We start from the raw sequence: 25,539 nt of genomic DNA on the forward strand, positions 1-25,539 counted from the left end.
GTGTTACATTCACAGGTTGTACAGGCATACATTCTGCTCTCAACTACCCATCCAAAACACTATGATACTAGGTATCTGACCCTATATATCAGATGAGGTTCATTCCTGCTTTCTAGATTTGTGATAAATATAAATGATTTGAATCTTTGATATGTGATGATTTTTTGTTTGTTTGTTTGTTTTTGTTTTTTTAAAGGCAGAGTGGACAGTGACAGAGAGACAGAGAGAAAGGTCTTCCTTTTTCCGTTGGTTCACCCTCCAATGGCTGCTGCAGCCGGCGCGCTATAGCCAGTGCACCACGCTGATCGGAAGGCAGGAGCCAGGTGCTTCTCCTGGTCTCCCATGCGGGTGCAGGGTCTAAGGACTTGGGCCATCCTCCACTGCACTCCCGGGCCATAGTAGAGAGCTGGCCTGGAAGAGGGGCAACCAGGACAGAATCCGGCCCCCCAACCAGGACTAGAACCCGGTGTGCCGGCGCCGCAGGTGGAGGATTAGCCTATTGAGCCGCTGCGCCGGCTGAGATGTGATGATTTTTAACAGCCCTGGTCTCAACTGTTGAGGAATAGTGGTTTTTTTTTTTTTTTCATGCTATTTGTTGAACTCTTTACTTAGTATAGGTTCAATTTTATGAGTATAAACTGAAAATTGGCCGGTGCTGTGGCTCAACAGGCTAATCCTCCGCCTTGCGGCACTGGCACACCAGGTTCTAGTCCTGGTCGGGGAACCAGATTCTGTCCCGGTTGCCCCTCTTCCAGGCCAGCTCTCTGCTGTGGCCAGGGAGTGCAGTGGAGGATGGCCCCAGTGCTTAGGCCCTGCACCCCATGGGAGACCAGGAGAAGCACCTGGCTCCTGCCTTCAGATCAGCGCGGTGCGCTGGCAGCAGTGCGCCAGCCGCGGCGGCCATTGGAGGGTGAACCAACAGCAAAGGAAGACCTTTCTCTCTGTCTCTCTCTCTCACTGTCCACTCTGCCTGTCGAAAATAAATAGATAAATAAATAAACTGAAAATAGATCTTTGCAAAAAATAAGAGTAGGAATAGGGGAGGGAGAAGGAAGAAGGTTGAAAGTGTGGGGAGGAGGGAGGACAGGGTGGGAAGAATAACTATGTTCCTAAATCCATATATATGAAATACATGAAATTTATATACCTTAAATAAATTAAAAGATTAAAATAAATAAATAAGTGATTTACAAATACTTAAAGCACTTAACAAAGGAAAATTGGCTAGCACCATGATTGTGATTTGTTTCTAGGTTCTAACACAGTGTCTGGCACTGGATAAGTGCTCAGTTTTATTGCTGAATAGAGAAAGAACACTATGATTAAAAAAAAACACAATCTATTAACTCTCAGCAAAAACAAACAAAAATCCAGGCCTATTCCTTTTAATTACCCAATTTTCAAGATTCACAAATGTCTGTCCCTTACCAAAGCTATTCTCATTGCTCATTTCTATCAATAAGAAAGAACTACTGAAAGTATCACAACTGCTGCTTCCAGATTCTAGCAAAAAAAAAGAAAAACACTGGGGGTTCTGGTTTATGAGCATCTTGTTTATGATTTTTGTGGAGTAATATCTTTCATGTAGTGGGAATACACTCAAATGTTTTTTTGTCTTTGTGAAAGTTTCATTTCAATTAGCTACTTATTGTCTATAAACATGTGTTAAAATATTAACACTTCTATTCATTCAGTTCTTTGATGTTCAAGTCCCATAATTAACTAACCAGTATAAAAAGAACGAGATCATCTCTAGAGTCATGTAAGTCACCCCAGCCATGGTTCTTAGACACAGAGACTGTAGGGAAAAGACAGCAAAAGAAATGAAGAGACTAAAGTTGACAAGAGAAGGAGAAAAGTAGGAATAAAAGAAGGTTAAGAATAGCATTGAGCAGACCTAATCTGCCCTTTCAAGTGTAGAACATAGTATCACAGGCAAAAGTATGGAGCAATTTGGCTATGACTTTACTCCATTGTATACATAACCGGGAAGAGAGAGATTGAGCACACAGAGTAAGATCAAGGAGAACCCTGGAAGGTAGCATTATGGCCTACTGGGGAAAGCCACTACCTTTGACAGGAGCACCCCACACGGATGCCGGATTGAGACCTGGCTTCTCCATTTTTGATATAGCTCTTTGCTAATGCACCTGGGTAAGCAGTGCAAGATGGCCCAAGTGCTTGGGACCCTGCAGTCCCATGGGAGACCCAGAAGAAACTCCTGGCTCCTGGCTCCTGGCTTCTGACCAGCCCAGTTCTGGCCATTGCATCCACTTAAGGACTGAACCAGTGGATGGAAACTCACTCATTCTCATTCTCTCTCTCTCTCTTTCTTTGTAAACTCTGACTTTCAAATAAGTAAATCTTTTAAAAAAGGATCTTTTTTTATTATTGTGGGTTGAAAAAGAAGGCAAAAACTTGTTCAATTAAGACAAAAACTAGCCAACTAGCAAAAAAATCCCTCCTGGTTACTTAACTTGGCTCAATCATCCATTTATATTAGCAAAATTCCAAGAGTAGTAGATTGTAAAAGTGGCCACAAACTCTTCCCCTTTCTACCCATGACCTTGCAATAGAATTTTGAGACCCCTTTCATCCAAAGCAATGTCCATGTTTCTACCCTTTGGAACTTAGCTTGTCAGTTAAATGAGGGGACTTCAAAAGCTTTGTAGAAAATTAGAATTAAATGATAAATTTATCTTACAGAAAAAAATTTTGAAACCCATGTATAGTTCTTTTCAGAATATGCATTTTCTGTGAACCTGTTAATTAATTTTTGAGAGATGGAGAGAGAGAGAAAGAGAGAGAGAGTGCTCCCATCTGCTGGCTCACTCTTCAAATACCCATGCTGGTACTTGCCAAGAGCTAAAGCCAAGATCTGGGAACTCAATCCAAGTCTTCTACATGGATGACAGGAATCCAATTACTTGTGCCATTACTGTTGCCTCTCAGGGTCTGCATTTGCAGGAAGCTGGAGTCAAGAGCGAGAGCCATGAACTGAACCCAGGTACTATGATGTGGAATGCAGGCATCTTAACCTCTAGGCTAAACAGCTCTCCCTTCATGAACTTTTCAAGTCATTGTATGTCTTGGTCAACAGAAGGTGGTAAGCTTACACAACCTTTTTCTGTTCTTGGAACCCTGCAAATGTACCACATGTGCAGATAAGTATAGCCCTGTAGATGGGGAGAAACACATGTCCAGTGAGCCTTGTTATCTCAGGAGTGTCAGACAATTGTCACATACGTGAACAACATCACACTAGATCATTTGTGCCCAGCCAACTCGTTGCCTGGATGCAGATAGAAGAGGAAACCCAACTGAAATCAACAAAACCTAGCACAGATCCCTGGAACAGCCCAGAAGACATAAGATACACAAGCAAGGATAAAGTTATTTTAAGCTACAAAGATTTATGGTATATTTTAATATAGCAAAAGCTAACTGGTATAACAGATGATTTTTCAGCTTATATTTTATGTGCAAACTTCTATTAAAATCTTATTCGTGTAATGATATAAAATAATAGAAATAGATAAGTCAGTCAACATATTTATATGTCTCTATGCCTACAGAGATAGGTCACTAAGTAATATTAAACTCTGCACTCCCATTAAACAATATTTGAGTTTTCCCAAGGTTTAGGACCCACATCCTTCTAAAAGTACTTTGAATAAAAATTTTGCTGAAATAGTTCATAATTTTCCCTTCTTTCAATTTTTCATTCATTCCTGTAACACATATTTATTGAACCCTATGTGCCATACATTATTTTAGGGATTTGTCGATGAATCAATAAATACTGTGTCTGCCTTTATGAAACCAACAGTCTGTCATATAATTTAGGGTTTGATCAAATATTTAATTATCTTTTGGTGTAACTGTTCATTGCCAACATTTTTTGAACTCCTACAAAGTACATGATAGAAGTAATTTATATGAGTAAGATTTGTTAAATATTTGCATACTTCCTGGTTCGTAACAAAAGTCAAAAAACCTATTAACAGTTATTTTATTAACAAAAAACTATTAACACAGTTATTTTTATCAAAACCTATCCCCTTTCCTTTTGTAATTACACTTTGTTTAAATATATTATATGTGTTTTCATGTTTTTACCTGCCATTGAAGATGAGTATGAATTTTTTCTGTTTTTATTTATCTTTCTAAGGATTTAGAGAGGCAGATGTTATGTTTTCACTTATCTTTGTAAACAGTTGAAGATAAAAGGATATCTAAGATCCTAGACCCCAACCACATCAAATAATAAAAATAATGTGAACATGTTACCTGAATATTCAAGAAGAGCCAGTAGTATCCTACACTTTACCTCTGCAGAAAGAGAAGATACATCAGTTAGTTGCTTACTATGTTTCTGCCACAAACATTATTGCTTAATTGTGCAGCAAAAATTAGCAAAATTATATTAGAGGAGAGTAATTCAAAAAGTTCATAAAAATGGAAATTAAACTTAAAAGTAAATTTATTTTGGTTCAAAATTTTTGAATCCAGGCTAATGGTGGATCCTCAGAAAGTTCTTAGGAAGTGCTGATTGTGAAAAAAACTGTGAGGGGTTGGCACTTGACACAGCAGTTAAGTGACTGCTTGGGACACCTACATATCATGTCAGAGTGTCTGGGTTTGAGCATTGGCTATTCTGCCCCTGATCCAGCTTCCTGGAGGCAGAGGTAATGGCTCAAGTACATGGGAGACCCAGAGGGAGTCCTGGGCTCCTGGCTTCAAACTGGCCCTGTCCTTGCTGTTGTTGGCATTTAGGGAATGAACCAGCTGATAAAAGATCTCTGACTCTTTGCCTTTCAAATATTAAAAATAACAATAATAAATTGCAAATCCTTAAACCCATGAATGTCAAATTTTTGCACCAAAATGGACTTCTTTTTAAATTCCATTTTCCATGAACTTTTTGAAGACCTGTCGTATTAGATAATAAAAATCCCATTCACTTGAAATGCTACACTTGTCCATCTTCCATTGTAAATTCTATCCCAACACCCTAGAATGTCAAATGTCTTCCAGCTCTGAATTATATGAGTAGATGAAACACCAGGTAAATCCTGTCAGCTTTGCAAGTCATCCTTAGCTGTTTTCAGCTGCACGATGCTTTCTAAACTCCAGAGTATTATAGTCTGTATCATAAACTGTTCAGAAGCAGTTCTAGAAGTGTTACTTAAACTTTTACTAAGCTTTTAAAGACTGATTTGTATCCTTGAGATCAGTTTCTCATTTTGTGGAGGTCCTTGGGAGTAACTCAGCAGTAACCTCAGCAGTTCACCAAGAGTTTATCCTGCTGAACTTTAAAGTACTTTTCATTCTATCTCCCAAATTGTCTTTATGCAGGGAATAACCCAACAGAAAGTTAGATCTTGGCTAGAAATGTAACCTCATGACACTTGGCCAGAGTTTCTTGTTTTATCTATGAAGTTCACATGACCTTGTTTCTGAAAATTACTAGTCTCTTTAAAATATCCCATCAATTATGTATCAATTAGAACATCAAAAATGTAATTCTTGGATTGGCATTTGTGGCACAATGGGTTAAGCCAATGCCTGTAATGCCAGCATCTCATATGCGTGCCAGTTGGTGTTCTGGCTGCTCCATTTCCTAACCAGCTCCCTGCTAATGTGCTTGGGAAAGTCACCAAAGATGGCCCAAGTGCTTGGGCCCCTGCCATCCACATGGGAAACCTGGATGGAGCTCCAGGCTTTAGCCAAGCACAATCCTGGCTATTGTGGTCACTTGGGGAGTGAATAAGCAGATGGGAGATCCCTCTCCATGTCTCTCCCTCTCTATAACTTTGCCTTTAAAGCAAATAAATCACACACACTTAGATATTTCTAGGATCTTTAGTTAGGAAAGATTGCTACAGCACCACTAAACATTGTATAATTACATACTTGTGCACTCACAGCCTACTAAACTGAGGGTAGAAAGAAAAAGGAGAGAGTGACCTCAGCGGGGGAAACACTGATTGTGTGGTGTCACTGAGATAATGCCTGTCCCCTGCCGAATCTCTCAGCTAAACTGTAGTCTCAGACTCCCATCTGAATGAAGATACTTTTACTTGAGTGGGCCATCATCACTTTAACTTCAAATGTCTAATAGGGAACACATTTTCAAAACTCTTTGCTCCCTACAAAAACTACTGTTTAAAATTTCTCATTTTTCAGCAACCTACTCTTCCCTTTTCATGATTCTCTGAAGTTGTCTCCACATCTTATTATACATCTCTTCAGCTTTTGCTTCCTTTTTTCATCATGCCGCAGTGATGGCAGTGGTTTTCTGAATAATATTCCTGTCTTTATGATTCATATGCACCATTAGCAGATTCACCTCCTTACAATACCATGTTCATAATTTCAGTACCACATGGCCAAGCCTTGTGATTTCCTGCTAGATATATAAACTCATCTATCTGAGTTCGAAGTCATTTTTCAATGAAGCTTTCTAATTGCATTCCAATTTCAGCCCCTTTGTGACATACGATCTATTCTAGATTGTTGAATATTTGTTTCTATTATATCCTTTGCAAGCACTTCACTCATTTCCCACTCTTATACTATGTCCTTACTGCTCTGAGTCTAAATTTTAAAACTTTTATGAAATATTATCTAGTCACATTTAGAATTCTATAGTAGCTTAGTTAGATTAAGATCACAGTAACAACAGTCTTTATATCTATACAACACTTCAAACAACATTCAGAGACTATTCATATGTATTCTCATTTATCTTCCCTACACAGGGCCTATAAAATAGATAAGGTAGAGTTATTATCATTTATGAATGAACTAGTTGAGATTCAAAGTAGGTTAGCACTTTTCTAAAAGCCACAAAGCTAGTACATAATAGATCAGTTTTCTAATTCGTAATTCAATAAGTTTCCCTGCCTCTGAAATTATTTGTTCCCGCAATCTCACTTGTAAAATTTAATACCTTTCAGGTATTTCTTACATTACTTATCAGTTAATTCTATCTCTCTGACTATATTGTGATTGTCTATAATAGGATGCAACTTAGTTTCTTTATTTGCATAATCTTTGGCATTTGGAAGAAACTCTGGGATGTTTTTAAATTTACCAATTGCATATAAACTATTTCCCAATTAATTGAAAGCAAACAGACACATAGCTTATTGGACACAAAGCAATGAGTAATAAATTAATTCACATTTATCAATCATTTTTGTGATTGACCCTGTGTGGAATGGGATACAAAAAGTATAAAAGTAGGACTTGAAAATACAAAATTCATAAAATGAATAACTTCAAAAAATTTAGCTTTTGATAACTTATATCTTAAAGGCCTTCAAAGCAAGCAAACAAAAAAAATGTTTTACGGATTTCTCTAATCCTAATCAATATGGCACTTACTCTAATAATAGATGCATTACATAAAGAAAGACTCAAAAATGATGAGAATAATTGCAGAATTTTAACTTCTTGAAGTGTCGGGATGCTGGCATCTATTTAGTAAAAATATGCCTGTTACTCACTAAAGTATAATCTTAAATTCACAAAACTGTCTTTTAAAACTGTATTTATCATTTTTGTTATTAATTACTTTGGGGCTTTAAATTCAGACTTTACATGAAATGTTATGTTACATAGTGTCACAGGCAGCCTTTATATTAAGCCATAAAATAAAAATATAGCAAACAAACACAGCTATCAAAGCAGGAGATTTCATTACACAATAGAGTTGCTGTGATTGATCTGGGGAAGCATCCCTATCTATACAAACTTCCTCTGTATTAAGTCTGAATGTATTTCTATGGTGAAGACTTAGTAATCACCGTACATTTAAACCATCTCTGACGTTCAATAAATCAGGAAGATGAGGCCTAAGAGTTAAGTGACTGGTTCGGAGTCCATTGGTAAATGGAGCTGTCTTTTGTTAGCAAGGTAGACAGCTCTAAAAACGGTAAAGACAGAATGTTATACTTTGGTTGAGTGTTATTGCCACACCTAACTGACCTACAAATGGCTGAGGAATAAAAATGTAAACACAGGCATCATATTTATCGTACATGTTTCTCAACTTTAGCACAACTGACGTTTTGGGTCAAATAATCCTTTGTTGTGAGAGACTCTTATACTTAGCACAATGTTTAGGAGTAGCCCTGCGGTATACCCAGCAGATGCCATGAATACATCCACAATTGTGACAACTAAAAATGTCTCTGTGTTGTAGGCAGGCATATAGAATAAAATTTATTAGGTTTGTGAGCTGGAAGACGACGCCTTCACCATGCCCCCATGTGACCTCATGCCCCAACCTGGCCACACCTGTGCACCCACCAGCCAATTAGGTTAATTAACCACTCCCCTTTGGAAGTGGATTAAAAGTCTGGGACATAGTGTGCCCACTCTCTCACTCTCTTTTCCTTAGCCTTTTGCCAGTATGGGGTTGGCTGTGGCCCTGTGTCTCCAGGGCTCATGGCCTTCAGGCCACCCACCCCATGCTTTCTGGCCTAGATGCTCCTCCACGTGGTTCCTGGTACTTGGTATGAACCCAGATTTACCTCTCTCTTGTATATAGGGCCCTCACTCTCCTATGCATTTCTCTCACTGAATAACAACTTAAAAATGTACCAAGCTGCCTCATTTATCTATGCCGGTTTCCGAATTCTTCTCTGAATATTAGGCAAGAACCCACATGGGCTTATTAATATTGGGAATTTATTAATGAGCATACAGTGATATTGCATGGTACCCCAAATTCCAATTTCATATGGCACCCCAGATGGGACTTTGGGGGAACTTTAAGGGGCCCATATTCCTGTATCAAATTTTAGGGGGCCAATTCCAGTATCATCTAGACAAAGCCAACCATTGCACTAATTACTGGAAAGAAAATTGTTCAATCAGATAATATTTAAACTAAGCAAACTTCTTATTTCACCTTTTTCACCGTCATCATTTTGGAATTCTCAGTATTTTCTACTTAATAACTCTGACCCTAAACAACACACACTAGATCTCTTTGAAGTTTTCCCCACATTTTGTATCCCTAATTTACTAGTTGTATCAATCACAGAATGCCATGTAAGTAATGTCATGGTAATTAATAACAATCAACTTAGAGAAATTTAAAAGCCACTTAAAAGCAACCTATGTAATTATTTTGATCCTCATACAGATTCACAATTTATTTTTTAGACTTTCCACCGTTTCATGCTATCTTTTAGAACATTCTTCTGATACTGTTTGGTATTATAATGAGTTAAAATTAATCCATGTTGCATTTGCCTCCATGAGCCTTGATCATTCATGGATAATATTCTTACGATGTAGTCTATCAAGATTTTGCAATCATTACTTCTCTCCCTCTTCCTCCCTCACCATTTTCCATCCTTTCATTTTCTTCACAACATGGAACACTGCAAAAGTAATCAAGCATCACTGACTGACTAGCTGTAATTGAGTGATTATTGCTAAAATCAAGCAATGCCATCTGCTTTTCATGCTGACCTTCAACAAATTTTCTGATGTTCTGAGCCAGCGACTGGACGCTGCTGGGAAGATTCCAAGGATCTTGCTTGATGTGAAGCCGTAACCTTTTTGGACAACTCAGCTTTGGTTCCATTTCCTGTTGAAATTCTAAATAAATATAGAAAATTTCTCTTAAGTCTCAACCATTTCCCAGTTAAGACTTCAGAATCTTATCACTGTCAACTTGGTATATTATCATGGCAGTAATTTCTTTTGCTACATCACAAGATTTGCTAAATCTCCAATCCCACATCTTGATGTTATTTTCTTATAAATGTTTAAACAAAGAAGCACATTTAGCTGAAAGCTCTACTTTTTATATCATAAACAGGATGTTGGAAAGTGGCAGCTCTACATCCTGTCCTGTTTGGTCATTCTGTATGTCAATTCACAATCCCCAAGTCCCTTCCCCCAGTGCTGGATACAAGTATAATCAAGGGGAACTATGCTTGGTTTCAGCAAAAGTTACTTAATTCTTAATACATATTGTTGATGAACACATTTTTATTTGGTCTTGATTCTATAGGGTTTAAACATTTTAAACTTTCAAAGAAACCTAAAATGTCCTAAAGTAATTACTTAACATATTCCAATCTTATCAAAACAGATGCAGCATTCAATGAATTATGAAATTTCCCTTCTCATATGACCACTGCATGGTCTGATACCATTTATCTCCCAATCTTACCTTGCAATCCTCGTCCTGGTGTGAGATACTTGGTTTGTTCAAAAGCCCTCACAACAGCTTGCCCTTTTAGAAGATTAGTGATCGAATCCACCTACCAAGAGCAGAGTTTTCTAAGAGTTACTCATCTCTAATTGTATCTAATATACACCCAAGAGCAAATCTTGTAAAATATTTTTCTTAAAGAAACGATTACTTTTGAAACTCCATTATGCTTGTGAAATCTGTTTAAATAAAATAGTGTGACAAACTTGCCTGCCCACCTCACAACACTGCAGTGACATTTCTTCTTTTCACATGTATTCATGCGAAATATGAATTCATGTCACAGAAGGAAGTAAAATTCAGGAAAATTATTTAAAAATCCCAAGAGCTACTGAAATCCTTGTCCAAGTCTTAAAAGCTGCCATAGTACACAATTTGCCTATGGCTATTTTTTTTAAATACAAACCACCAACATGAGCACCAAGACAATCTTATACCTTTTGAATTTAGGAGTAGTGCTGAGTAAGAAACATCATAAACTATTTTGAAAAGCCACAAAACTCCCACAAATAGCAAGAGTTATCTCTTAGGTATATAAATTTTTCTTATTTTCAAAAGATTATAAAATACTTGATTTGTACAACAATTTTTGGGTAGTTGGCACAAGAATATTTATTCATCTTCTAAATTCAAAGAGGAAGAGGGACAGGATTGGCCTTATTCTAATTCTAAGCTCCTCTTACTATGTCTAAAAAGGTATTCCTGACAGTTTAATCTGAAAAAAAAAAAAAAAAAAAAGAGCCACATTTGCCCCAATCATACCTGGCTAAAAAGATGCTCAAGACAACTGTGTATCTTGTCCTGTTTATCATGAGAAATGCGAACACTGAGGGGAAGTTCATCACCTAGATGTAGAAGAAAAAAAGAAACCCAGCAACAACAAAAATAATTCATTATCCATTAAAATATCCCAGCATATTCTAATGTGAAATAAAAATAAAGAGTTCTTATTCCATACATTAGTTCTCATGTTCAGGAAAAGAATTCCAAAAGAATTAAGAGCTCCTAGGAAATCAGAGTGATTCCACAGAACACAAGTGAAAGACAAGGCACACTGTGGTATTCCATGATAAGGATTCTTTCTAATGGTGTGTTTGTCTAATGCTTTTGGAGTTCACTGATAAAAACACACATATTAAAATTTCTCCTAATTGCAAGAAAACTCTTTGTTCTTAACACACAAAAATCAAGGTATTTATAAACAATTTACACCAATTAGTATTTTTCTCATTGCCCCTCTAGCTGTTTTCCACATACATTGGGGCTTCAAAAAGTCCATGGAAAATGCATCTTATAAAATATTAGGTACATAGTTCAAAGTTCTTTGGCATCAAAACAAATTTATCTTTTAGCTTATGTTTCCATGAAATTTTTGAAGTAGCCTTGTATAAAACTAGCTCAGGTGCACCTGCTCTATTATAAATTTATCAGTTTCAAGCTCCTCACCTCTCTACTCTAATCAACAATGCCCAATGCTTTTAGTAATCCTCGTTTCCTCTGTACCTATAATCCTTCGTAAACCATATATCAAGATGAAAAGCAGTTTGCTTTTTTAAATTCACTCTTTACAATAGGATTAAGGAATCAATTTTATTAAGCACACAAAACAGAAATAAATTACGTGTAGCCACCGAGTATGACTTAAAAAGGTAAAAGTGTATATGGATCAAGGAAACCAATCCTTAAAGTTATCTCCAATAGGATAAACATCAAAAAGAACTCATGCCTTCATCAAACGCACCTGAGTCCATCTCATCGCTGTGAAAATATGAACTGCACTGGCTGCTACAAATGCTGGTAAAGGAGGCGATGGAGTTCCTGTTGCTGTTGCAGTCGCTGAAAAGAATGTGCTATATGTTATTTAAGAGTGCAGATGTCTGAGTTTCCCTGTGATTCCTGACTCTGCAAACTTAATCTCGTCTTTCTTACGTTTTCTAGAAAATTATGAAAAAGACAAACTTGTTCAACTGAATTTATCCTTTTAAAGAAAATATTTTCAATCTAATCATATTTCAAATTTCTTTCTGTCATATAATCGAACCCTAAATGAATTTTTTATGTTTTTAGTTAAAAAACTAGGAATCAAACCAAATTTCAAGGTATTCTTAATGTAATGTCTTTGAGGGTACACATCTGTAGTTAGATAATTTGCTCATTGCTACCAAGTCATGTGTCAAGAGTTCTCTCTTTTTTCAACCCTTTCTGGTGGCTTACTGAGTATATGCTGAACTTCCCAAGAAAAGTCTCTTGTCTGTCTCCACCTTAGAGCTCAGCACAAGTAAGTGCTTGGTAATTATGAATGTTCAAGGAAAGAACGTTTAAAGGGTTTGTGTGTGAATACGGATGTAATACAGATTTCAGAAACAGTGCAAGAGATAAAATATTTTTCCTTCTCATAGTAAGTAGGAAGGACTTACTTAACTTTAAATTTACATTTTAAACTTCTATCTTAGCTGAACGAGTCTTTGAGGGAAATTTTAATTATCTGATAACTAGAACTTAGGTAAGAAAGTATTTTTAGACAAGTAATTTCCCAGTGGAGAAAAACCCACAGATTCCTATTAAAGAACACATTGGTCTCCTTAGAAGTTAAAAGAAAATGAAATGGTAAAGATAGTTAATCTGCATAATACATTGTTAAATCTATAGGAATAATTACCTCGTGCATTTGTCAATTTTTTTTTCAAAAACACAGAAATTAGGATAGTAGAATAGTTAAGTGTGGAACTGTGAAGCCAGATCACAAACTTACTTGGATAGATCATGTAACTTCTGTGGGTTTCAACTTCCTTATGTGGAAAATAGAGTTACTATCAGACCCTGCCATGAAGGTACGATGGAAATTAGGTGAAATCATCCTGTTCTTCCATGTGTCTAGATTTGAGAGGCAGAGAGACAGGCAAAACAGAAAGAGACAAGAAAGAGCCTACATCTGCTGGTTCATTCCCCAAATGTCTGCAACTGAAGCTGAGAGTCATGAACTGGACCCCAGTCTTCCATGTGGCTGGCAGGTATGCAGTCGCTTCAGCCACCACCACTGCCTCCCAGGATCTGCATTGGCTGGGAGCTGGATTCAGGAGCTGGAGCCAAGTACCAAACTCAATGTGGGACACAGGCATCTTAACCAGTAGCTTAACTACTAGGTGAAACTTGCACACACATACCATATATACACACACACATATATATATATACACACACATATGTGTATATATATATCTGAAATATATATATATACACACATATGTGTATATATATATATCTGAAATATATATATATATTTGAAAATTTATTTTATTTATTTAAAAGGTAGAGTTAGAGAAGGGGAAAGAGAGAGAGAGGGAGAGACCTTCCATCCACTGGTTCACTCCCCAGATGGCAGCAATAGCCAGGGCTGGGCCAGACAGAAGTCAGGAGCCAGAAGCCAGGAGCTGCTTCTGTCTCCCACATGGGTGGGGGTCCAAGGACTTGGGTCATGTTCCTCTGCTTTCCTTAGTACATTATCAGGAAGCTGGATCAAAAGTGGAGCAGCCAGAACGTGAACTGGTACTCATATGGGATGCCAGTGTTGCTGGCAGTGGTTTAAGGGGCAATACCACAAAGCCAGCCCCCCCCTCAAATATTTTTAATGTTAGTTATTTGTGTTAAACATCTCTGATGAGAATAATTTTAACACAGTACAATATCATTTCATTGTATAATAAATAATATTAACTACAATAGTTCTTGCCTTCAACAACTGTGAACGTAATGGAAGATGCCAAAACTGTGGCTGGTTATGATGTTCCTCACTGAGGTTTCAGATGATCCATTTATTTATTTATTGGAAGGTAGAGTCATAGACAGTGAGAGAGAGAGAGACAGAGAGAAAGGTCTTCCTTCGTTGGTTCACCCCCTAAATGGCCGCTATGGCTGGCGCTGCGCTGATCCGAAGCCAGGAGCCAGGTGCTTCCTCCTGGTCTCCCATGTGGGCAGCAAGAACCCCAGCACCCCAAGCACTTGGGCCATCCTCCACTGCCTTCCCGGGCCACAGCAGAGAGCTGGACTAGAAATGATGCCCATATGGGATGCCGGCGCCACAGGCGGAGGATTAACCAAGTGAGCCACGGCGCCGGCCCCGTGATCCATTATTTAAAGGAGCAAAAGCACTTTCAATTAAAGAACTTCACATTATTTGAGGGTTTGGAACAAGAATGTTAATAGAATTTGGAAGGAAGGTATTATAAAGTTGAATTGGCCCCCTACCACAAAAAAAAAAAAAAAAAAAAGTATACTGATGTTTAACCTTCAGTGCACCAGATGCGGCCTTATTTGGAAACAGGTTCTGGACAGAGGTAATTGAATTAAAATGAGATTAGGGTGGGTCCTAGTGCACTATGCCTGATGTCCCTCAAAGAAGGGAAACATACGGGCAGTTGTGCAGCAGGTTAAACCACTGCTTGGGATGCCTCTGTCCTGCATTGGAGTGCCTAATTCAAGTTCCAGCCTCTCTATGTTTCCAATCCAGCTTCCCACTAATATGCCTGGGAGGTGGCAGGTAATGCCTCAGGTGCTGGGGTTCTTGCTGCCCATGTGGGAGACCCAGATGGAGTTCTTAGCACCTGGCTTCGGTTTGGCCCAGCCCAGCTGTTGAAATTATTTGGGGGAGTGAACCAGCAGATGGAAGATCTGGATCTCTCTTTTTTTCTTCCCCACTCTCCCACTCCTGTCACCCTGCCTTTCAAAGAAATAAATCTTAAAAAAAGAAAAAAAGCAGAAGGGCAATATAGACACGGAGACTCATGTGGATGGAGAATGGTGTGAAGAGTCGCAGTTAGAAGATCACCATTTCAGAGGTCAAGAGAGAAGACCTGAGACAGATCCTTCTTCCTTCAAAGCCCCAGGGAGGAATCCACACAGCCAACACCTTGGTTGTTAAGATTTCTGGCCGTGGGAGCTGGGCGATAACCAATTTCTGCTGTGAAGGCACCTAGACTTGGCACTTTGTTATAGAATTAATAGAAAATGAATACAGAAAGCATCCAAGAGAAGATAAAAACAGAGCTGATTAGAGGGGTGGGCAAGAGAAATTAGTCCAATTCACTTGGAATACAGGCTATAAAAACAAAGGAGGAAAACAAGGCAAAAAGAACTCCTATTCTTGATCTAATAAACCAATGATCAGAAACAGACATTTGAAAAAATGCTCATAGTAACAACCTTCTTATCTGTTATACATGTGTTACAATCCATTTATAGAACAAGTTGCTGAAATTAGATTCACACACATAGAGAAAAATGTTTTGTTTCAAGTTACTGAAATTATCAAAGTGAAGATTTTTGAAAGATTAAGCTGTTCCACTTTGTTTTATCTGAGGTGGGTAAGAGCAAGTGATTGAGAGAGCAATAAACAAAACCATTAACCAAAAAATTGTTTTCAAGAACTTTGTGGAAAATACAGAATCCTATCTGAGTTAGTTGATGACATGAGTTGGGGGAATTAGTGAGTTACCTGTAGGAGTCTCTGTTGCTGATTGTGTCATGACCGGAATCTTCTTGCTCATCTCCTGCTACGTTGAAACAAACTCGTTTGCTATTTCGTTCTCCCTTCTCATTGTCACTGTCCATTGGTATTACACACTCTGAAGTCTTACGCTCCAATTTAGGAGAATATGTTATCGAAGACAGAAGGCTGTGATGTTGAAAAAAAAAAAAGGTACATATATCAAACTGGCTGTTACTGATGCCTACCATATTTGTTGACTATAATAGGTTTACAAATATTTCTAGGATGCTTCCATGTCTCACACCTAGTAAGCATTCTACCACATCAAAAGCATGTCACCGACCTTCCCCTTTTCTTCTCAGAATACATAACAGAAACAGCACAAAATTTAGACCAGAAGGCTGCATGCATTCAAATCCTGGTTATGCCATTTATTCATTTTGTCATCTTAGCAAAGCTATGATAGTTCCCTTTGAATGCATAAAATGAGGATACTGAGAATAGACCTCAGAATCACTGAGGGAATCAAGTGACAGTTAACACATTCTGGGTGCATCTTGGGTGTCTCTCCTCAGCCCTCATCATTACTGCCACCATCATCACCATATGAAAATATCGAGTACTAGTGGCTGACCAAATACTGAGCTCAAATGCTAAAAATCTTTGAATATTCTCAGTGGCTCACCCTCAGATATTAAAAATCCACCAACCCATTTGCTCTTGCCTTGGTTTCCTCTCAGGCTTTCTTTCTTTGAAAGGGAAATTATCAACTGCCTATCCCTTCTTGCTGTGCAGATAGATGGGGGTCCTGACCTTAGTAACTACAGGATACTAGGAAGAGTCATCTACAACGTAAGGACAGTGGGAAGCAGAGGGCAACTCCAGTCCCATCTGTCATGCACTCAGGATGAAATGTCACAGATCTGTCCAAATGATGAACCCTTCCATGTAGCTCAAGGCTGCACTGGTATAAGACATGCTGAAGACTTTGAGTAGCTTCTGAACCCCCAACCCTAGGTTTGAATGCTTCCTGTAGAATGTTTCTGTTGTAACTTTAACTCAGGGGTTGGTGTGGTTGTTGCAGAAGGGGTAAGCCACCACTTGTGATGCTGGCAGCCCACATTAGAGCACCGGTTCATGTCCTCATTGCTCCGCTTCTAATTCAGCTTCCTGCTAACACACCTGGGAAGGCAGAAGATGGTCAAATGCTTGTGCCTCTTTCACCCATATATGAGACCCAGGAGTTCTGGCTCTTGGCTTCCATCTGGCCAAGCCCTGTCAACTGCAGCCATTTAGTGAGTCAATCAGTAGATAGAATATCTCTTTCTCTCTCTCCCCTTCCCTTTCTGTTACTTTACCATAAAATTAAATAAAGAAATCTTTCTTAAAAACCTGTTTAACTCAAAATTAGGCAGAAAAGGAATCCATCTCTATTATCAAACAGCATGTAGTAAAATTTGCAGAATGGATCACACCATATCTAAACAAAGGGTTCATGCTTGGCTTATCAGAACAACAATCATCTTCTTATGTACTAAACATCTATGACATCAGTTCGCATCAGTAGCATCAGAGCTGACACTCATTTTCTCATAGCAATGTGATGTTTCTCTTGCTATTCTGACTTTGAAGATACCTTATACCTCTTACCCACACGCTGTAACATCAAACTCAGTGCTGTGCCTTGAATAAACACTTGTTAAGTGATTTCGCTAATTAACTAAACACATTAATTGCACCATGTGTTAAAACACACAAAAGGCTCTGCCTGCTTGCAGCTCAAATTCTCCTGGGGGAAGACAAACCGTGCAAGTAAATTTTGCAGAATATCAGTGTATCAGATGGTGACAAATGTTAAGGAGAAAAACAAAGAAGAGAAGGAAACATAGAGCTGCAATTTCAAATAACAGTCGGGTAAAGTCTCACACTGAGGGGATACTTTAATCATAGTTTGGCATTTTATAGTTTGTAGACACCACTAAAAATTGAGGGAGCTGTGTCACACTGCTCAAGGCCCAGTGAACATTTCAATAATAGAAAGCCATAAATTATTTTAAACACAGTGTTTCTATTTGCAAAGATACCTTTATGTTTTGTAAGACATATTGTGTATTTATTCACTCCTTCCACCCAAAAGATTAAAACATTAGACTAACTCCAATTATCCAAGCTCCACATTGCACAGACAAACACTGAATACCAAAGAGGAAAGAGAAGCAGGAGTTTTCACTTCGTAAGGAGTCCTCTGTGCTTAAGAATATTTTAAATCAAAAGTCATGGGGCTAAGCATACACAATTTCTCCAAAGTTACAGGAACTGCTTTTACATATTTGTTTTTCATTATCAACAGCTGCTATCATGTCTGCAAGGTCCCTGTGGCAAGAAGTGTTAAGTTTACAAACAAATGATAGGAAAACCATGTTTTTGACACTATGCTTGGAATAAAATTTCAAGGTTTTTGAAATTTCAAGATTTTTTTGAAAAGCAGCAGCAAGGCATCATGCTATAATATTTTATTTGTGCATGTAAAAATGTTCCCTTACTTTTGCTCATATACAATAGCAAGTTACCCCCTAAAGATCCACTGATTAAAACCCAAGCACTATGCTATTCAATATCAAGCTCCCCCTAAATCTGTTCAGTAATAGTTTTGTATGTAGTACGTTGCATTTATCTGTGCATTTTAAATATTATCATCACCATTATTAATATCCTCATCCTCATTTTAGAGGTGAGGTGAGTGAGACACACAATGAGCATATGCCAGTGAAGCTGAACCCCTTTCTCCCTGTATTCTGGAAGAAACAGGATGGCCAATAGTGCTGTACATGGCATTCCAGCTGTACCAGGCACATGACTAAGGGTCACTGGTCCTGGCTCTTTGTAAACAGGCATAGCTGTGTGACTTGCTTTAGCTAGTGCACATAGGTCACTTTGGTAGAAGTCTGCATGCCATTGCACAATTCTCCTCCTTCCCTTCTCCCTGCCATGGCAATCGGAGATATTCCAGTCAACAGGAGCTCCATCAGCCTGTGCCCCAAGATGGACATGTAGAGTGATCAGAAAGAAGCATGTGTTGTTTTAAGTCTAAGAATTTTACAGATTTTGTTAACATAGCACTGAATAGAAACGCCTTATATGGAAACTAGGAGACATCTTGAAAAGTTATGATGCAATTGGGGGACATAGGCAGAGATACTTTATGTTGGGGACTAAGCACAGCCTCTGTCAGGACCTGCCATTAGCCCAGACCTTGAGTGCCCAGGAGGCAGCAGACCTCAGAAGCAGACAAAACTAAGCAGAGTCGCGGCAAGATGGCGGAATAGGAAGGGAGCACACTGATAGTCCAGGAAGACACAGTTTAATAAAAGTGGAGATACTGCAGGGTCAAGGAAGAGTAGCAGAAGAAACAGCAGAGGAAACTCTTCCGGAACTAGTGATTTACAATGGACCTGTGTGGAGAGCGTGGGAGCCCAAGTTCGGGACACCAGTGGCAGACTCAACACAGCAGCGCTGGAACACGAGGTGAGCCGAACCTCAATAGCCTGAGACACCGGCAGGCAAAAAGAGGAGACTAAAGGGAACGAGGCTTGAAACTCCATGGGGAAATTTTCACCAGGCTAACTAGAAGAGAGAGAGAGAAAAAAAAAAAAAAGTGACCGATACAGACACGAGTTTCTCTCCGCTCACCTCTCAAAAGCGAGCAAGACAAAGAGCAGGCGCCATTTTGGACATACGTCATAAGCAGGGCAACCTCAGGTCTGCACTGGCCCTGAGCCTAGCAGAAAAATCTGGTTCTGGGGTGTGTGTGTGTGTGTGTGTGTGTGTGAAATAACAGGAGATGAGGATCTAATGAATGTGTGGTGCTAATGAACTGAGACTGAGAAAAAAAGAGACGGTGGGGGAGAGAACTCACAGAATTCACGAGTACTCTCCAGAGACACTACAATTCGATAACCTTGGCAACCCAGTGGGAGACTGCAGGAGAATTGGAGCCCACACTGAGGGCAGCACAGATTCCCTGTGTAGTCCTTGGGAAAGAGCTTCCGATCTATGGCTCCTGTGGGTATATCATTTGCCTGCTAACTACCTCCAATTCCATTCAGCTGTGTGGAATTACTTCCCTTTTGAATCAAAAAAAAAAAAAAAAAAAGAGAGATTTACCACGCCTAACCTGGAAGTGTCACCTTTGGCACACCCTCAAGCCTGAGGAACCAAACACAGCTCTCAGGCCACACCCATCTCAAGCCTCTAAGGCTACATCAAAAGCAGACAGTCCACTTAATCTAGACTCATAGTATAAAAAGAAAAAACACCACAGTGAAGAAACAAAAGAATATCTCCAACATGCCAAACAACACAAAAACCAAGGTAACAAGAACAAGGAAGACACTATGATGCCCCCAAATGAAAAAGACACCCCAATTCAAGATTATGAATGATGAGATAGAAGAAATGCAAGAAGCAGATCTCAAAAAATTGATAAGAACATTAAGAAGTTCTCAAAAACAAATTCTTGAACTACAGAAATCCTTAATGGACAAGATAGAAAATCACTCTCGTGAAAATGAAATATTAAGGAGGAATCAAAATGAAATGAAACAACTGGTAGAAAAAGAAACTGTGATAGTGACGAGAAATCATAATGAAATGAAGAATTCAATAGATCAAATGACAACACATTAGAGAGCCTTAAAAACAGAATGGGTGAAGCAGAAGAGAGAATATCAGACTTAGAAGACAGAGAACAGGAAAGTATAGAGCCAAACCAAAGAAAAGAGGAAATTAGAAATCTAAAAAATATTGTTGGGAATCTACAAGATACTATTAAAAAACCCAACATTCGGGTTCTAGGAGTTCCTGAAGGCATGGAGAGAGAGAAAGGATTAGAAGGCCTTTTTAGTGAGATATTTGCAGAGAACTTCCCGGGTTTGGAGAAGGACAGTGTCGGACCCTCGCCAGCGAGGGTCCAACGCAGTCACGACATGGTCACTGTTCATCGGTTCTCAAGGAACTTTCACTCTATCTCGGTTCTCAAGGAACTTTCACACTTTCTCGGTTCTCAAGAAACTTTTACTTGTGGGGGCAGAAGGAAAGTGGGGAGAGGAGAAAAGAAGAGGAGGGGCCGTGGCAGCGCCAGATCCCAATGTCCCTTTATGCTGATATGATCCAATCACATAAAAGGACAGTATAGCCTCAGGTCGAAAGTTCATCTGTTTCACCTGGTTTTTCCTAGTTGTTTATGCAGAGTCCATTCTGTTTCATCTGTTTCACCTGGTTGTTTTCATAGGCCTTGTGGTCGACCGATTGCTGTAATCCATGTAGAGGAGGTTCCCACAGGTGGCCAGCCTGAGGTTCCCCACAGACAAAGACATCCTAGTACAGGAAGCTTATAGAACCCCTAATAAACATGACCAAAAGAGATCCTCACCACGACATGTTGTAATCAAACTCACCACAGTGAAATATAAAGAAAAGATACTAAAAGGTGCAAGAGAGAAACGTCAGATTACTCTCAGAGGATCTCCATTAGACTCACAGCAGACTTCTCATCAGAAACCCTACAAGCTACAAGGGAATGGCGAGACATAGCCCAGGTACTAAGAGAGAAAAACTGCCAGCCCAGAATATTATATCCTGCAAAGCTCTCATTTGTGAATGAAGGTGAAATAAAGACTTTTCATAGAAAACAGAAATTGAAAGAATTTGTTGCCACTCATCCTGCCCTGCAAAAGATGCTTAAAGATGTGTTACACACAGAAACACAGAAACATGGTCATCAATATGAAAGAAGGTAAAGGAAGGAAACCTCACAGCAAAAGATCACAGGAATCACAATTTCTCTTTGACATAGAATTAAACTCTGATGCTCTGTTAAAGCAATGTGTTAAAGTAATCTATTATGTTCTCTTGATGTCTGTTAAATTCTAATTGTTCAAAAACAGCTGAATTTTTATTAAGAGCTATGGGTTATTTAAATATGTGCTTATTTTCAAAGATTTGAATAATCACTTTGTAACAACGATCAAATTTGGTCTATATTATGTCATGATTTTAAGGAATCTTATTTCAACCAGATATTTTGGATTTTGAGCCTTCTTGGCATTCTTGACAGGCATTCAAAAAATCAAAGTTTCAAACAATCTGGACTCTAAAATTTCCAGTAAATCTTGGACTTTTGTTTGTCCAGTTTGGGCCCAACTGAAAAAATCGAAGGACCTATGTCTCTCATCTTGTAGAGATACCAGCTTATCGGACTACTTGGATTATATTAGAAGTACTGTCAAGATGTGACGTGGTACTAAATTTTAAGTTTCTATAACGGAAAATGCTATTAATACAAATGTTTGAGAATTAAAAAGTCTAATGATCTTGTGTTACTAGACATGATAGTTATCTTAATAAGAAAATCCTACAGGTGCTTTCAAAAATACTGTGAAGTAAGCAAGTGCCTCTTGTTGGTTGATGAGTCTATAATTTTAAACATGGCAACTTAAAGTCTTTTGTCATCCACAGTTATATATGATTTGCTGCTCATAAAACTAAAGCGTTGTTGGTTCTGTGTTTAGCTGTCCTCCTATAGGTTCCCCATGGACTTTTTCCAGCCACTTCTATTGTATTCAGTACTTTGGGACGGCTCTGTAAACAGATGAAGCCAATAATGTATTAACAGTACCAACTGAGAGAAAGTATGGTTAACTGAGGTTACTAAAGACACAAAGCAATTCAAATCAATTGGCAATTAACAAAAAGATTTAGAGATTTTAAAATCTATTATTAAAATTGCTATATTGGTCTATTATGTTATGTTATATGTGTATACATATTGTATGTCCACATGGAAAATTATTATTAAGAATTTTATTTTAATTGGCTTATAGATAAGATTGTCCATAAATTTAAGCTGCTAAAATTAATCAAAGATACATTTTAATTCGTGTGATCTGAATCTCTGCATCATATGTTTTATACTTGTTGGTAGAAAGAAACTAAAACATTTTATATGGTTGTGCTTAAGTTTACTGGTTAAACAAACTACACCATGTTAGATATTTAAGAGGTGTTTCCAAATACATGATTCTTAAAATTTATAGAAGGCATTGGACCTTCTGGTAAATGTTTTCTTAAGTTGATATCTAATGGTTGAAACTGTTTGCTAAGTATTCATGTAATATTGCTATTGTCAGCAAGCGATCTAGGACTTGCTCCCTCATTTCTCTATCCTAAGCGCAACTTGTTCTTTCATTTCTCTATTCCCCTCAAGGTAGGAAACTATTGTATTATGAAGGAATCTGCAGGATGCACAATTTAATCTTTAGACCTTATAAAAGAGATGGCTAACATTTTTATGTAATAACATAGCCAAAATAAGAGCTTAAATTATAATCTCATAGCTAGATTTACTTCGCCATCAGCGAAGTATACAGTAAGTAGAAAAAACCTCCCTTTCAGACAAAAGGGAAAGAAAGTTTTTAAGTGAGAATATAATTTTCCTCATGGGCATTGTCTACCTTAGAAAAACTACTACAGAACATGCCTGTGACTATAGACTTGTAGTTCAGGCCACCGAAGATTAGAGATGGGACTTGGGCACTCCCTTGACTTGCATCTTCTGGTTTGCTTTAACAAAAACCAGGAGGAAAAGAAAGCTAGGCATCAGAAGCAATGGATGGCAGGCCTATTAATGGCTGATCTGTACAGTGATCTGCCCTCAAGGAGACCCAACAGGCCAGTCCACTGCAGTGGCTTTCAATGTGGTAAGCCTGGGCTTCAGCAGAAGTCAGCTTGTGAAGAGCCCTGGCAGCTCTGCCAAGAGTTGGATCACTGGAAATGGACCTGCCCTGGAGTCGAAGGATGCCCAGGTCAGAGCCACAGATCTTATTGGCTCTAAGCTGAAAAGCCCTTCACTCAGCCCAACTTCCAAAGGGACCACTGCAGCTGAGGGGACGGCCAAGTAGGGTCAGCAACATTGAAGGCAGAACTGTAAATTTCTTGTTAGAGTTGCCACTTGCCTTTACCTGGCCAGCTCTCCTCCCAGGCCAGCCAAGTAATGAAAGTCAACAGAGTGCCTTCCCCTAGGAGGTTCACACCTCCCTTAGGATGTACCCCATGTGAAGAGATAGATAAGTCTGGGCCTCTTAACTTACAAGGCCTAAAGCCCACCAGATTATTATCAAGCCCCTTCTGTCAGGTTCTATTTGCCTCTCAATCAGAAAACTTAATTGTAGCTTAGACAGCACCTTTCTTAGCTCCTCTAATAATGACTCTGTCCTTTGTTCTAGACCCTGTCTAGTGCACTTGGGCCTCATTCCTTAGTAATCATAACCTCTACTCTACCACCATTGGCTCTACTCCCAACCTGTGTGTACTGATGGTCCTCTTCCCCACTTAATGCTGTATAATTGTTCAGACCTAGTTAATGCCACTCTTAGGATCATTGGTTACTATCCTCACCCTGTCTTTTATGACCTTGTCTAAATATGATCAGAGTCGGCGAACTTGGAAGGTTTCCATAGCCTTGGCAACTCATGACAAGAGCCTAGGGTGATTACTGATGCCATAAACAAGAGTGTCAATTTGTTAAGTCAACAACAGGAGTCACTGTGCACTTGCTCCTGATGTGGGATCTCTGTCCTTAATGTGCTGTTCATTGTGATTTAATGCTATAACTAGTACTCAAACAGTATGTTTCACTTTGTGTTTCTATGTGGGTGCAAACTGTTGAAATCTTTACTTAATATATGCTAAATTGATCTTCTGTACATAAAGAGAATTGAAAATGAATCTTGATGCAAATGGAAGGGGAGAGGGAGCAGGAGAGGGGAGGGTTGCGGGTGGGAGGGAAGTTATGGGAGGGGGAAGCCATTGTAACCCATAAGCTGTACTTTGGAAATTTATATTCATTAAATAATTGTTAAAAAAAAAATAAGCAGAGCATCTTCAAGGACAGGGACAGAAAGTGGCTAGTGCAGTTGGAGCTGGTGAGATGAGTGTGGACAGGTCGACAGGAACTTGCAGGCCACCACAGTGAATTTGGTATCATGTCACCTGCCAAGGAGTGTCATGACATGGTTTGAATTGGAGACTATATGACTGCTCCTTACAGATGTCCCTGGAGCTTGCTGAATGTGGAATGTATGAGAGAGAGGCAGAGCTCAGAAACTCCTGTGGTGGTACCAGAGAGGTATGGTGGTGACCCAGTCTACGGTGATCATGCTCGACACAGTCTGAAGTATAACTGACAGAACTGATTGTGTACTGGAAGTGAAAGGGAAAGAAAGAGAACTGATGATGATACCTGGGCTCTGGCTTAATGAGCTGTAGAGGGAGAGACATTTTACAGAGAAGGGGAAGATGCTGGAGGGAGAGTAGTCAAAATAGGTTTGAGTAGGGGGATACTGTAATTTATATTTAGAGGGACCTGTGACACAATCCAGTGTTTTATAATGCAAATCACGGAAGGTAGATGATAATGACAGAAGTCAATGCATGTAATTAATACAACCCTGCATGGTACATACATAAATGTTGGCTTTTATGAGACTGTGTCTTTTTGTACATTGACCTGAAAAATGCTTGAGAAACCTTAAAAGGTAATTCCACACCACACCACCACCCCTTTAGTAACCTCCAGGTCACTAACACCCCAACAATGCAAGGTGTCCCTTTCTCTCAGTTCATCAAGCCAGACTATACATGTATCCTCTTTAATTCTCTTTCCTTCAGTCTACCTTCAATAAAATTTGCTCATCACTCAATCCTGGGTATCTGGCATCTGCAATTTGAAGTCTGTATTCAAATTTCCTATCTT

General features: G+C 38.8%; 1 protein-coding gene across 1 annotated transcript in view; it reads right to left on the minus strand.

The window, feature by feature from the left end:
• PREX2 (phosphatidylinositol-3,4,5-trisphosphate dependent Rac exchange factor 2) overlaps nucleotides 1-25,539 on the minus strand; it is a 338,025-nt gene that overhangs the window by 126,898 nt on the left and 185,588 nt on the right. The window contains exons 26-31 of the mRNA XM_062188384.1: nucleotides 15,735-15,914; nucleotides 11,985-12,079; nucleotides 11,006-11,088; nucleotides 10,202-10,292; nucleotides 9,493-9,621; nucleotides 4,291-4,332 (exon numbers count right to left, since the gene is read on the minus strand). Coding sequence (XP_062044368.1) covers nucleotides 4,291-4,332; nucleotides 9,493-9,621; nucleotides 10,202-10,292; nucleotides 11,006-11,088; nucleotides 11,985-12,079; nucleotides 15,735-15,914 — 620 coding nt within the window. The remainder of the gene's footprint in view (nucleotides 1-4,290; nucleotides 4,333-9,492; nucleotides 9,622-10,201; nucleotides 10,293-11,005; nucleotides 11,089-11,984; nucleotides 12,080-15,734; nucleotides 15,915-25,539) is intronic.

Source organism: Lepus europaeus, chromosome 4 (assembly GCF_033115175.1).
Source record: "Lepus europaeus isolate LE1 chromosome 4, mLepTim1.pri, whole genome shotgun sequence".
Classification (NCBI taxonomy): Eukaryota; Metazoa; Chordata; class Mammalia; order Lagomorpha; family Leporidae; genus Lepus; species Lepus europaeus.